Raw genomic sequence first — 14796 nt, forward strand, 5'->3', positions numbered from 1 at the left:
TGATACACCTGAGGTATACTCACCTCACCACTCAACACAAACCATCGAATCACAATCAAAAACACCAGTCACAATTGAAGTTCAATCTCGGTCAGTGTCAAAGGATAAATCATCATCACAGTCTACCCCAACACTCTCTATTGGAAATTATGGGAAACAGGTTTCAAAAACCAAAGTGAAACCAAACAATGGTACTTGTAAGAAAACTCAAAATGGCAGAGCCTCTAAAGGTGCAGAACATAAGATCCAGATATACAATAGGTTTGGATCCCTTGAAGCCATGGACGTGTCCGAAAACATCCAGCACAGGGCACATAGTCTGTCACCCTCTCGAAAGTGAAGGGGTAGATCCCCAATAAACCCCCCAAAGAAATAGTTTCTTCGAACATTTTACAGTGGAACTGCAGAGGCCTTAAAAATAATGTGCATGAGCTACATCTATTAGACCAAGACCTTCAACCGTCAGCAATCTGCTTACAAGAAACGCATCTGAAGCAGACAGATTCTTTAAACGTTCGTCAGTTCAGCGCATATCATTATTATTCTCCTGCTGATAATAGGGCCAGTGGAGGATCATACATTCTTGTCTGAAATGGCGTTATCCACAGTCATGTGAAACTCACAACAAACCTTCAGGCAGTTGCAGTACGACTTACGTTGAACATTACACTTACTCTGTGTTCATTGTACATTCCGCCATCATCAACTCTTATTCTTCCTGATCTTCAGTCTCTCTATGATGAACTTCCCAAACCATGTGTACTCATGGGCGATCTGAATGGCCACAACTCGCTCTGGGGGAGTGCGACCACAAACACTAAAGGTAAAATTATTGAAGATTTTATTTCAAATAATAATTTATGTGTATACAATGATGGTGCAGATACATATTTACATCCTGGAACAGGAACATATTCAGCCCGTGACCTGTCAATAACTGACTCCAGCTTACTTAATGAATTTAAATGGTCAGTCCACGATGACCTTTGTGGAAGTGACCATTTTCCTACTATACTTAAATGTGTGACCCCATCTGATACTCCTCCATTATCCAGATGGAATTTTAAAAAAGCCTAACTGGTCTTTATATACTATACAATGTGCTGACAAACTTAAACCTGAACATTGTATTGAAGTTCCTGATGCTATCAAGTGCTTTTCTGATGAACTAAATAACATTGCTGATGAGTGTATTCCAAAGTCCTCTGCCGTTCCACATATCCGAAAACCATGGTTCAACGATGACTGCAAACAAGCTAGGAAGGCAAGGAAAAAAGCAGAACATTATTTCCGTCGCCATCCTATGGTGCATAACTTAAATAAATTGAAAATTTTAAATGCTAAAGCGCGGCGTACTTTTAAACTGAACAAACGCCAATCTTGGCAAAATTATGTATCCAAAATAAATTCTCGGACACCCATGTCCAAGGTATGGAACATGGTCCAGAAAATTTAAGGTAAAGGTACTAAATCTACAGTCCATCATCTTAAACATGGAGATCAATTACTAATGGATAAATCAGATATTGCAAATAAACTGGGCGAAACCCTCGCTAAACATTCTTCCTCTTCTAATTATGTACCAAAATTCCAGCAGTATAAGAAACAACAAGAAAAGAAAACTATTAACTCCCATTCAGATAATGGGGAAGATTATAATGAAGCTTTTTCTCTTCATGAGCTCCATACTGCTCTTGATCAAGCCCATGATACCGCTACAGGAGCTGATAACATCCATTATCAACTCCTGAAGCATTTACCAGAATCCCGCCTAGAAACTCTTCTAAATATTTTTGATGATATTTGGACATCGGGTAACTTTCCTCACTCATGGCGTGACGCCATAGTAGTGCCAATACCTAAACCTGGACGTGATCATACTGACCCCTCCAATTATCGACCAATTTCACTAACTAGCTGTGTTTGCAAAACCATGGAACGCATGATAAATAATCGACTTGTTTGGTACTTGGAAACAAATAACCTTATCACAGATATACAATGTGGTTTCCGTAAAAAAAGAAGTACTGTCGATCACTTAGTGCGTTTAGAATCATTTGTGAAAAATGCACTAATCCAAAAACAACACGCTGTCTCTATCTATTTTGACCTTGAGAAGGCATGTGACACTACCTGGAAATATGGCATTTTACAAGATTTACATGACTTCGGCTTGCGAGGTCGTTTGCCTCAATTTATTCCCAACTTTTTAAATAACAGACAATTCCAGGTCCGAGTGGGTTCTACCCTGTCTGATCATTACAATCAGGATCAGGGTGTTCCACAAGGCAGTATTTTGTCTGTCACTCTTTTTAGTATAAAGATAAATAGTTTATCAAAAGTTTTAAACGATTCAATTGATGGATCGTTATTTGTGGATGATTTTAGTATTTCTTGTCGTGGGAAAACTATGCATACTATTGAACGGCAACTGCAGCTGTGTCTAAACAAAATAAATAAATGGTGTCTTGAAAATGACTTTACGTTTTCTAAATCCAAAACTAATTGTATCCGTTTTTGTAGAAAATATAAGCCACATAAAGACCCAGAACTATCTCTAGATGGCACTCCCATCAGAGTTGTTAAGGAGGCCAAGTTCTTGGGCCTAATCTTTGACTCCCACTTAACATTTCTGCCTCATATTAAGTTCCTTAAAACTAAATGCCTCAAGGCTCTTGACTTGTTGAAAGTTGTTTCCCACTCAAAGTGGGGAGGGGATCAAGCTACCCTCTTACACCTATATCGATCACTCGTCCGTTCAAAACTTGATTGTGGCTCAATCGTATATGGAGGAGCCTGCAAAAGCAATCTTAAACCTCTTGATTCTGTCCACCACCAAGGCCTAAGACTTTGTCTTGGGTCCTTCAGAACTTCACCTATTGACAGTCTCTATGTTGAGGCTGATGAACCATCTCTTGAGCACCGCCGTATAAAGTTAGCTTTACAGTACATTACTAAGTTATACTCTAATGAATCTAACCCTGCCTATAACTGCGTTTTCAATCCCCTTCACGGGGATTTATACACCAAGAAATCCTCGCTTGTCCCGCCTCTAGGACACAGAATTAAACCCTTTCTTTCTTCGGCCGGCATTGAGCTGGAAAACATAGCTCCTCCCGTCTTCTTTCTTCTCCTCCTTGGCAGTTGGTCAGGCCCCATGTGGACCTAACATTGACCACATATAAAAATCAGCAACAAATGAATTACAATACAAACAAGAATATCATCAATTAAAACATAAATATAACAATTACAAATCCTTGTTTACAGATGGGTCCAAGGACGGTGGCGCTGTGGCTTGTGTCACTGTCATTGGATCCCGAACAATATCTTCTAAATTACCAGACAACAGTTCAATTTTTACAGCTGAAGCTAACGCAATACTAACTGCTCTTAAATATATTCAAAGACACCCTCAACACAAACAGTATATAATCTATTCCGACTCTCTTTCTTGCCTTCAGGCTATTAAAAATATTTCTTGTAAACATCCACTTTTAATTGAAATTATTGAATTGTATAATAATCTTGCTACTGGCCAATACTACGTCGTCTTCTGTTGGTTGCCCAGCCATGTAGGAATCTCTGGTAACACATTGGCTGACCTTGCTGCTAAAGCAGCACTCAACAAATCTGTGACACCACTTATTATTCCTTACAGTGATTACAACCCCACCATTAGATCTTATATCTGTGATCTGATGCAAAAGAAGTGGGACACCCAGGTTGGTATAAAAAAATTACATGAGATAAAACCCTACATTGGCTATACCCACTTGGGTTGTCAGTCCAGATTTGAAGAGGTCATATTACGGCGATGTCGTATTGGTCATACAAGGTATACACATGCATACCTGTTGAAAGGTGAAAATCCTCCATTTTGCGTCCCTTGTGATGAGAGATCCACGGTCAAGCATATCCTGCTTGACTGTGTTGAATTCTCCATCACAAGCATAGTATTTGTGTTCTTTTAATTTTGGCTAAAATGTCTTACACTCGCCAGCAGCTGAAGGGATGGTGTAAATCCAGCTAGGGTCCATGCAGGTAGCAAAGGTACTGTAAATCCCCATGGTCCCTAGTATGGTGATCTACCTTCAGTTGCTGGCGATCTATAGCCCGTATTTTATATTGCATTGTCCAAACAGTGGTATTTGTTTTAATTCTCCACACTAGTTTTAAGTATAACTGTGATATTCTAGTTGTTTTACAGTCCTTTTACGACAGCTGTTTATAATGTATGCATGTTTCATTTTAGTATCAAAATGTTCTCGTCACGATATGGCTGAAATACTGCCGATGTGACGTTAAATATTAACTCACTCACTCACTCACTTTGTTGTATCTTCCGACGCTAGGAGAAAGAAATTACATTCTAATTCGTACCTCAAACGAAAGAAATTATATGAATCCATAAAAAGTGTTTCTCGCCGCCTACGTGTGTGTCATTTGCCGTTCACTGACTGAGGAACAGGTTCCAGGTCACTGGTAGCGTACAGAACAGACCTCGCTCTGTAAAACCCAGAAAAAGCATAAAGGGCAGGTGACCATTGTGCTGTGTTCTTAGCCCCTCGAAACCAACCGATTCACAACTGCCAGTGCCCAATTGATACAAGTAGCAGAGGACGTCCGTCTTTGCACATGCACTGGGCTATTGTGTTTGAGCGTTTGAATCAAACATGGTGCTAATGTATTTCTTCACCCTTGATGTTCGCTGTTTTGTTTAATAAACTAACCAGTAAATAATATACAGTAAATAATTAACAAGAACAGCAAGAAGGTAATTGGGAGAACATTTCTAAATGTGAGATATCGGTGACAAAAATACAAAAAAACGTGCATTTCATCCTACTTGTTTCCCGAAAACCTTCAGGAACACAACTGACTAGACTTTGAATATGTTTATGACGGGTTCCGCCCATGGAGCAGGATACGCTCGCATTTTCAGTAACAGCTGAAATCATTGCTATTTCATGGTGATTCATAGACCTATCTGTGATATGTCCCACTGTACCGGAGGTACCTGGTAACAGGTCTTACCCCTTAAACTCTGTCACAATATTTTAATGTGCTTACTTTTCCAATCATGACCCCGTACTTTATCCTACACATGAACACATGCTCCGTTATCGTCTCGCATGGTGACAATCACTGGATTGTCTGGTCCGTCTGGTCTGGAACGAGCAACATCGTACTGCTGAAATACTGCTGAAACAAATAAAAACTCCTGGTATTATAACAATTGTACACTCAGCTCTGATAATTCTTTATATGCATAAGACATTTCTTATGGGCGTGGACATGTTTTTTGTTGTTGTCGTTATTGTGTTTTCTTTCACTTGTAATTGATATTTTTCCTAACAGCGATATTTCCGATAGTCGATCATTTTGATCAGTCCTATCCACCGTTATGTTTGAGGCAAGATTTTCTTGATGCAAGTCTACTCAAAATAGATGTATTACGCCATGTACCGCTAGATCTTTCGATAGGGACCTGGTATTCATATGGTCACATTCCACCTTCCATGTAATTACATATATCCTTAATTCCGTGACATTTGCCTGTCACACGTGTGTGCAAGTCTTCATTTTGTGTCTATGCTGCATTCAACTGCACACACCTGGTGCATACAGACGCCTCACTGATTCAGTCACATACATATAATGACTACAGTGACACTACCATGACATATTCTGTACGCAGTCATTGGATCAGCTTTCTAGGAGTTGTGACATATGTGCAGGAGAGGTTCTTGAAAAACAACAAAGCACCAGGATCAGAGCTGTAAGATGAAAACAAGCAGGCACCACTGTCTGGGATTGAGTCCTCAGCTTCCGGCGTGCAGTGGGTTATGAGAGCTTACCTGAATTTTCTCAGATTTTATGCTGTCACAACAATATCAAAGTCAAAGGAACAGACAGTTTTACTGATATTTTATTTTATGCTTTGTTATGGTTAAGAATTGCCATGACAAAAGGTGTGAGAAATCCCATCAGAACCAGCAAAATACAAAACTGATAAGTTTGATATTTTCACTTTAATTCTATTCAGCAAAAACAAAGACAAAATTAGCTTCTAATGAATCTAATCCTGTATTTAATTGCGTCTTTAATCCACTTTATGAGGATTTGTATGACAAAACGTCTTCCCTTGTTCCGCCTCTTGGGCTCAGAATCATGCCATGTCTTGCTGCGACTTCTTTCTTCTTCTCCTTGGCAATTGGTGGACCTAACATTAACTACAATTAAAAATCAGAAACGAATGAATTACAAAATAATCAAGAATATGTTGGGGGAGAGGGTCTGGGGCGTATGCACACTATGGAACATGATGATTCGACGTTCGCCTGTAAAGACCAATCGCTGCCATATTCATGCCTACCAGCAACGAACAGTCCTCCCCACTGTAACCTGCGACGATGATGTTCCTGGGTCAATGCTATTCCATGCAGAAGACGTCGAGCTATGATACCCGCTGCATTCAGTCGTCGTAGCACGGTGTGGCATGTCAGGAGCGGTTGGAGAAGTTCAGTGATTAGAGCGGTTGCTCGTCATGTCGGGTTGGATTCTTATTGGATATATTATGTGTGAAGCTAGTTTCTGTTCTTGATATTGCGATAATATCGCTAAAAGCGGCTAAAATTCGACTCTTTCAAGTGGAGCGAGGTGATATTTACAGCCACTTTGAAGCTTACTGTACTTTTTCCAATCAGCAAAGTGGGGCAGACCTGGGTGCGACACATTTCAGATAAATGGAGTGAATAAATTGATGAGTCATTAAAAAGTACCTGGCACCCGTGGCGAGCCACCTCCTTGTGGTGGGTGCTGGGTAACGCTAAGAGCTCGCCGACACCCCCGTAGTGGACCCGGGGGATATTTGGTCCACCAACCCGTTTGCCGTGGGTTGCGGCCCTGTGTCGGCGGAGGAGCGGATCCTGGTGGTTGAGGGCAATAGGGACCTGTAACCGTGTTCCTGTTGCTCAATACACCACTTTGGCCCTGACTTCGCCTAGACGGGTGGTTGAATGGGCCCGGTTCGACCAATCGGCTGGTCATGTCGAGCCCTGTGAACTGTATTGTTACTTTTAGGCTTCGACTCTTTTTATTTGTCAAACATTACTTGAGTAGAAATATGTCATATATACATTTGCCTAGAGTCTTACATGCCCAGAAGGCGATGGCTCATGGGCCAATCTGGTAGGATTTATCTTTTTGGGATATTTTCCTGCTTGAGTATACCCTCCTAGTATCCTTGGTGCCGTGTGCTGGAGACCCACATACAGAATGCATTGTCCTCGTTGACACTCCGTGGTGGGTGGGGAGCTAGGAGGGTGAATCATTTTCAATACCACCATGGCACCCCTACTGAAAATAACGTTCGTATGAATCTGATGATTCAGTATCTTCTGAGGATGAAATTCAAGAAGTTCTCCCAAATCCTGATCATTGGTCACGCTTTTTGGTCATGTCAGCACCAAATGATGGTCCACCAAAATTGAATCCTTTTGCCATTTCTAAAGGTATAGAAGGTTTAGCTGGCGATGTCAAAGAAATCAAGAAGCTACGTTCTGCATCTCTTCTGATCGAGTGTAAAAAGAAAAGCCAGTCACAAATACTTCTTTCAACCAAATCACTGGCTAATGTTCCTGTGGAGGTGTCCCCTCACAGAACACTCAATAGTTGTAAAGGCATTGTCCGTGATGTGGGACGTTGCCTTTCAGATATGGATGAGTGTGACATCATTTCAGAATTACGCTCACAAGGTGTAACTGCTGTTAAGCGGTTTACTTACAACAGAGAAAATGACATCGTAAAGACCAATACCTATTTATTTACATTTGGTCTTCCAACACGTCCGGAATCACTGAAGGCTGGTTATTGTCACTTAAGGGTTAATACTTACATCCCAAATCCCCTGAGGTGCTACAGATGTCAGAAATATGGCCATGGTTCTAAATCATGCCGTAGTCTGGCTGCTTGTCATCGATGTGGAGGCACCTGTGAAGATGGCAAACTCTGTGATAAACCTCTAGCGTGTGTAAACTGCTCTGGAAATCATCCTTCGTCGTCCAGAACATGCCCTACATGGGAACTCCAGTCAAAAATTTCGAAAATAAAACATGAACGAAATGTCTCTTTCCTAGAAGCTAGGAAACTTGTACTAGCTCTTGAAAAACCAGGCCCATGTTATGCAGCTGCTGCTTCAGTCTCAATTCCAGCTTCTAGATCGGTTTCATATCACTCCGTATGTTGTCAAACTGATTATACATGGATAGAATCCTCTGCTCCGATCCTCACTACATCTCCTCGACAGTCATCTAGTTCTTCATTTCAAACGGATGATCCATCTACAGTTGTCTCACACTCGCCAAGGACTTCAACAGTGAACCTGCAGTCGGTACCGAAACCATCGTCTGATTTGAAAACGGCAACCAAACAATCTGACCATTCTAATCGTTCTGATTGTATTCCAAAGGGTCAGCGTGACCCTGTACGGATACAGAATCGTTTTCAAACCTTAGAGGACATGGATGTATCTCCTCTCCCTCATCTGCGCACCACCAGTAAGTCGTCTAGAAAAGGGAAACACAGATCCCCTGTACAACCACCTTTAACATGAGCGTTTCTAGTTCAATTATTCAGTGGAATTGCAGAGGTCTTAGGACCAATCTCAATGATTTGCATTTATTGATACAAGATTATATAAGCCATCAGCAATATGTCTGCAGGAGACTTACCTTAAAGAAACTGATAACTTTGATTTACGTCAGTACAATTCCTTCTCCCCACCAGGGACTAAAGCTACTGGTGGATCTTCAATTTTAGTTCGACAGGGTGTGATTCATAGCCCTGTTTTACTTCATACCAATCTTCAGGCTGTTGCAGTTAGAATAACTCTGCACATTGTTTTTACTTTGTGCTCTCTTTACATTCCCCCAACATCGTTGCTTCAATTAACTGATCTTCAAGCACTTTACGACCAACTTCCAAAGCCCTGCATCATTATGGGTGATCTCAATGGTCATAACGCACTATGGGGTAGTGTGCATACAAGCAATAAAGGAAGGTTACTTGAAGAGTTCATTTCAAATAATGATTTATGCATCTATAACGATGGCTCTCACACTTATCTACATCCTGGGAATGGTACTTATTCTAGTCTTGATTTATCTGTCACTGACGCAATCCTCCTGAATGAATTTGAATGGTCCGTCCATGACGACCTTTGTGGAAGTGATCACTTTCCTACAGTTCTAACACCTGTAACCCCTTCTGATGTTCCTCCGTCATCCAGATGGAATTTTAAAAAGGCTAACTGGCCTTTATATGAAACTCTCTGTGCTGACAAACTTAAACCTGAACTTTTCACTGATGTTGCTGACGCTATAAAGTGTTTCACTGATGAGGTGAACAACATAGCCAATGAGTGTATCCCTAAGTCCTCCGCAACTCCACATATTAGAAAACCGTGGTTCAACGACGATTGCAAACAGGCTTGGTAGGCACGGAAAAAAGCTAAACATTATTTCCGCCGCCATCCTATGGTCCACAATTTGAACAAATATAAAATTCTTAATGCTAAAGCTCGGCGTACTTTTAAGCAAAGTAAACGCCATTCTTGGCGAACGTATGTATCAAAGATCAATACACGTACGCCGATATCAAAAGTATGGAACATGATTCAGAAAATCAAGGGTAAGGGCGTTAAATCCAGCATTCAACACCTTCAAGATGGTGATCAGCTACTGACAAACAAATCCGATATCGCAAATAAACTGGGTGAAACCCTCGCCAAACACTCCTCTTCTTCAAATTATGTGCCTGAATTTCAGAAATATAAAAGTCAGCAAGAAAAGAAAGCTGTAAATTTCAGTTCAAATAATGGTGAAGATTATCACGAAATATTCTCTATTCATGAGCTTCATACTGCTCTGGAACAAGCTCATGATACTGCTACAGGAGCTGATCATATAAATCATCAACTCCTGAAACACTTACCAGAATCTTGCTTAGAAACCCTTTTAAATATATTTGATGACATTTGGACTTCGGGAAAATTTCCGTCTTCATGTCGAGATGCTATTGTAGTCCCAATCCCTAAACCTAGACGTGATCATACTGATCCTTCAAATTATCGACCAATTTCTCTCACAAGCTGTGTTTGCAAAACCATGGAACGAATGATAAACAAAAGTGTGGTTTTCGTAAAAACAGAAGTACCATTGATCACTTAGTGCGTTTAGAATCATTTGTCAAAAACGCTATAATTAATAAACAACATGCAGTCTCTATATTTTTTTATTTAGAAAAAGCCTATGACACTACATGGAAATATGGCATTTTGAAAGATTTGCATGACTTTGGACTGTGAGGCCGATTGCCTCAATTTATTTCCAACTTTTTAAATGACAGACAATTTCAAGTCCGAGTGGGTTCTACCCTGTCTGATCATTATAATCAGGATCAGGGTGTCCCAGAAGGCAGTATTTTATCTGTCACTTTATTTAACATTAAAATCAACAGTTTATCTAAGGTTCTGAATGATTCTATTGATGGATCCCTTTTTGATGATTTTAATATTTCTTGTCGAGGTAAAAATATGCATACTATTGAAAGACAACTGCAGTTGTGTTTAAACAAAATTAACAAGTGGTGTCTTGAAAACGGTCTAAATCGAAAACTAATTGTATACATTTTTGTAGAAGATATACACTGCACAAGGACCCTGAACTCTTTCTCAGTGGCACTCCCATCAAAGTGGTAAAGGAAGCTAAGATCTTAGGTATAGTTTTTGACTCCCATTTAACATTTTTACCTCATATTAAGTCCCTTAAAACTAAATGCCTGAAGGCCCTTGACTTGTTGAAAGTCATTTCTAAATGTAAGTGGGGAGGGGATCAAGCTACCCTCCTGCAACTTTATCGATCATTGATACGTTCAAAACTTGATTACGGCTGCATCGTCTATGGTGGAGCCTGCAAAAGCAACCTAAAACTTTTAGATTCTGTTCACAATCAAGGTCTAAGACTTTGTCTTGGCTCATTTCGAACTTCACTCGTCGACAGCCTGCACGTTGAGGCTGATGAACCATCTCTTAAACAACGCCGTATAAAATTATCTTTACAGTATATAACCAAATTATATTCCAACGAGTCAAACCCTGCGTTTAAATGTGTCTTTAAACCTCTGTATGAGGATTTGTATAACAAGAAGTCTTCCCTTGTTCCGCCTCTTGGACTAAGAGTGAAACGTTTCCTTTCTGCTGCTGGCATAGCGCTGGACAACATAGCTCCCTCCCGTCTGATTTCCTCTCCTCCTTGGCAGTTGGTTAGGCCACAAGTAGACCTTACACTGACTACATTTAAAAAATCAGAAACTAATGAATTACAATATAAACAAGAATATAATCAACTAAAAAATAAATATTGTAATTACAAATCCTTATTTACAGACGGATCCAAGGACGGTGGCGCAGTGGCTTGTGCTACTGTCATTGGATCTAAAACAGTAGTATAGGGAATAGGGGTTTTGGCTCACTTTCAAGAAATGTCTCTACAAAGCCTTATTTACTAAATAAGGCTTTGGTTGGGACCTTAGATCTTGCTACTATTACCCCTACTACAAAAAGGTTGGGTGTCTATGAAACAGTTTACCGTGTATTGGTTGGAGGTAACACTGTGCCGTACGGTACGATTAATAATTCTTCTCTTACAAACCCCCTACACGGGCCATCCCTCAAGTAGTATAAGTTAGGTTCGTCGGCTTTCATATCCACTTTATCTATGTTGTAAGTTTTGATTGACCATATAGGATCGGTGGCCCGCTTACGGCTATCACCCTCGTGTTCCCCCGGCTGGTATAGATACCTCACTAGGGCCCTATCTGGTATCTGTTTCTCCTTCCAACGCAATGGAGCGGCCGACTCTGCAACTCTTGATTTTAGTTTGATAGCGTCTGCCGGTTTCTTACCGGTGAGACGGGTGACTTCATGGTTGATTGCCGACACCACCTTGGGTAACCTTGTGACCCATTCAGTCGATCGTTTTCCAGGGGTGACCATCTCCCTAGCATACTGATGGCCGAACAAGCGCTCAGCCAAAGTCCTATTAAATCTCTCAACTATGGCTTGGCTGCGATGGGCTCCGGCCGTGCCAAGCCTGACCTTTGTATCGTGTTTGGCTAGCAGTTGTGACACGGCACCCATGAACTCCCGTCCGGTCAACTTGCAGCTCTGTTGGCCACGTCAGCGGGCTGCGTTTGTATATGCGTTCGAATCCTCTGGCTACCTGGGCCGAATCTTTCGTGGTCAAGGGTTCGGCTTCCTTGTAACGACTGGCTACGTCCACTACGATTAAGGCATACTTGTACCTCTTGTCGTGGGGTAGGAACAGTAGGTCTGCCTGGTGAACGCTATTAGGTATGTTAATACCGAACCTCCTTCTAGGCACGTAGCGTGGTGCCGGCAAATAGATCTGCCACAGGGCTTGTTTTTCAAGCCACGCTTTGGCTTCCTCCGGGGGTACTCGCGCTATTTTAGCTAGCTTATCTACTGCGCTAGCTCCTTTCCAGTACCCACGCGGGCTGTAGTAAATAGCCTCAAATTTTTTCATGTCCATACGCGTATGTGTTTATCCCATCAATAGCTATCCAACGTTTCGTGTCCATAGGTGACAGGGACGTCTTGTTTATAGTCAGTCCGTATATCTTATGTCCATCACTTCTAAGTGTGTTCATTTTATGCCTAAAGGTACGGGTCTTGAACAGGGCTTCCTTGAATCTGGCGTGTTTGATGTGTTGTTTCACCACATACTTCTTAACACCCTTAGCCTTCCGGATCTCACTATTGTCGGCTTTCAGTATGGAGTACATCTTAGGTCTCAAACCTATGTACTCGGCTATGGGCGTGCCAGCGCACTCGTCCTTCATCTTACCTAGGACCTTTTTATTTACCGTACTGTGTAGGGCATGGGTCTTAGGGTAGTCGCTGGTGTCGTATAAATCGAGGTGTTTTTTCATGTCCTCGTACACGTCCTCGGTTCGAATCTCCATCAGCAGGGAATCCGTGTCAGTGTACAGCACTTCACACCTGTCACCGTACTGTTTCTTGAGCTCGTTGTAGTAAAAGTCGTACATCAGGTGTTTGGATAAATCGAGGATGCTCATCCCCACGTAAACAGGCCGGTGGAATTTTATGTGGCTTTTCTTCATGTGTAGGGGGCACCCGTGGCGAGCCACCTCCTCGTGGTGGGTGCTGGGTAACGCCAAGAGCTCGCCGACACCCCCGTTGTGGACCCGGGGGGATATTTGGTCCACCAACCCGTTTGCCGTGGGTTGCGGCCCTGTGTCGGTGGAGGACGGGAGTCTGGGGGTTGAGGGCACTGGGGGCCTGTGACCGCGTTCCCTTTGCTCAACACACCTCTTCGACCCTTACTTCACCTAGACGGGAGGTTGAATGGGCCCGATTCAACCAATCGGCTGGTCACGCCATGCCCTGTGCGTAGAACTATTTTTTGCACAGTTAGTCCATTGGATATTGGTGTCTTTGATATCTGTTATCCAAATATTTTCAAATTATTCCTGATTTTAAATTGCCTAGAGTCCTATGCCAGAAGGCGGTGGCTCACGGGCCAATCTGGTAATGTCAACCTCTGAATTCTGTATGCCTCCAATTACCTGTTTAGGGCTGAACCAGCCTGACTGTGCTTTTTGGTAGGCAAATATGGCTATTCACGTTGTATTTGCTGGAGTATACCACTCTTGAAGCCCTGGTGTTGTAGATGGTTGCCTCTGCAACATCGTCCTTGTTGACACTCGATGGCGGGTGGGGGTCAAGGGTGCTGAATATTACTCACACGCCATGTCTCAAAACCCCAATCCTGGTTCATTGAAGGCAAATAAACGTCGCCACGTAGAATCTTTATCCTCTGATGAAGAAGTTTCTTCAGATGTAGCTAATTCTTGGCCAAAGTTCATTGTTATCTCTTCTTTTGACGGAAACCCACTGAAACTTAATCCTTTCGCTGTGTCCAAAGGCATTCAAAGTGTATGTGGAGAGGTGAAAAATGTCACTGTTCTCCGAAGTGGTTCACTGCTTGTTGAATGTGCACGGAGGCAACAATCTGTCAATTTGCTGAACCTTCAGCAATTTGTTAACACCAAGGTTGTTGTCACGGTGCACAAGTCACTCAATTCATGTAGAGGAATAGTGCGGGATTATGCAAAGTGTCTGTCTGACATGACAGAAGAAGAAATATCAGCTGCTTTAAAAAGTCAAGGTGTTACATCTGTAAAACGGTTTACTAGGAAACAGGATAACACTATTGTCAAAACACACACTTACCTCCTTACCTTTGCCTTGTCCTCTTTGCCCAAATCTATAAAGGCCGGGTATTATAACATTGCTGTGGAAGTGTATATACCAACACCACTGAGATGTTTTAAATGCCAAAGATTTGGTCATGGTACCAAGACTTGCAATCACAAGGTTATCTGTGTCCGTTGCAGCGGGGCGCATGAGAGCTCTGACTGCAATAATGAAATCAAGTGTGCTAACTGTCACGGACAGCACTTAGCATCATCCAAATCATGTCCTAGTTTTGAAACCCAATCTAAAATCCTCAAAATTAAGTACACAAACAATATCTCTTTCAGTGAAGCAAGAAAATTAGTTTCCACTGTCACACAGTCTACTGCTTCTACTTACTCCGCTGCAGTTTCTTTAACTCAGCAAACTCAATTTTCACATGTTGTCACACGACAATCAGTCTCATGTCAAACAGATTTGTCTTGGGTGACAGA

The 14796-nt window shown here is 41.8% G+C and overlaps 1 protein-coding gene across 1 annotated transcript in view; it reads right to left on the reverse strand.

Moving 5' to 3' along the window:
* Positions 1 to 702: 702 nt before the first annotated feature.
* Positions 703 to 14796, reverse strand: part of LOC137289521 (uncharacterized) — an 82622-nt gene continuing 68528 nt past the window's right edge. Inside the window, exon 5 of the mRNA XM_067820865.1 lies at positions 703 to 794. Coding sequence (XP_067676966.1) covers positions 703 to 794 — 92 coding nt within the window. The remainder of the gene's footprint in view (positions 795 to 14796) is intronic.

The sequence above is a fragment of the Haliotis asinina genome, chromosome 1 (assembly GCF_037392515.1).
Source record: "Haliotis asinina isolate JCU_RB_2024 chromosome 1, JCU_Hal_asi_v2, whole genome shotgun sequence".
Taxonomy (NCBI): domain Eukaryota; kingdom Metazoa; phylum Mollusca; class Gastropoda; order Lepetellida; family Haliotidae; genus Haliotis; species Haliotis asinina.